General features: G+C 39.2%; 1 protein-coding gene across 1 annotated transcript in view; it reads left to right on the top strand.

Moving 5' to 3' along the window:
• Positions 1–572, top strand: part of LOC113682218 (uncharacterized) — a 20,140-nt gene continuing 19,568 nt past the window's right edge. Inside the window, exons 1-3 of the mRNA XM_089212384.1 lie at positions 1–142; positions 259–328; positions 443–523. Of these exons, the coding sequence (XP_089068510.1) occupies positions 96–142; positions 259–328; positions 443–523 (198 nt within the window). The 5' untranslated portion in view covers positions 1–95. The remainder of the gene's footprint in view (positions 143–258; positions 329–442; positions 524–572) is intronic.

The raw sequence follows: 572 nt of genomic DNA, 5'->3' as shown, positions 1-572 counted from the left end.
TTCGGAATAAATTGTTCACAGTATTTTGCAGGCTTTGATTTATAACGATCAAGATGTTTGAAATGACTTAAGGGAAAGGAAATAATACAATCGACATGGCCTCGGTCAAGGTAGCAGTAAGAGTGAGGCCCCTTAATAAAAGGTAAGTCAAAATGAAGCAATTGATTCGGCCGTTCTAGCAGAACGCCGGTTGAAAATTCTCGGTGATCGATGTCTGGCGTTTAAATATCTGTAAAATGTATCCGTTGGTAATTTCAGGGAGCGAGACATGGATGCCAAAGTTTGTATCCAAATGGAAGGCAAGAAGACGACAATCACAAACCCTGGTGTAAGTGAAATTTCATGTTTTCTCGTCGCTGTACGTAGGAGGTTATTTTACTGCAGTTGTGGTTGTTCCAAATTATTCGACGAAGAAATTGAATTTCAGCTTCTTTGATTTCAGAGCGAAGACAAAGATTTTACATACGATTTCTCTTACTGGTCTGCAGATAGTTCAGACCGTCACTTCGCTTCACAGGAACAGGTAAAAATATTCTATTCGTCCAATTCATAATATAATTGGAACCCGATCG

The sequence above is a fragment of the Pocillopora damicornis genome, chromosome 7 (genome assembly GCF_964200805.1).
Source record: "Pocillopora damicornis chromosome 7, jaPocDami1.2, whole genome shotgun sequence".
Taxonomy (NCBI): domain Eukaryota; kingdom Metazoa; phylum Cnidaria; class Anthozoa; order Scleractinia; family Pocilloporidae; genus Pocillopora; species Pocillopora damicornis.
The sequence above is the reverse complement of the archived record's forward strand: the minus strand, read 5'-3'. Positions and strand labels throughout refer to the sequence as shown.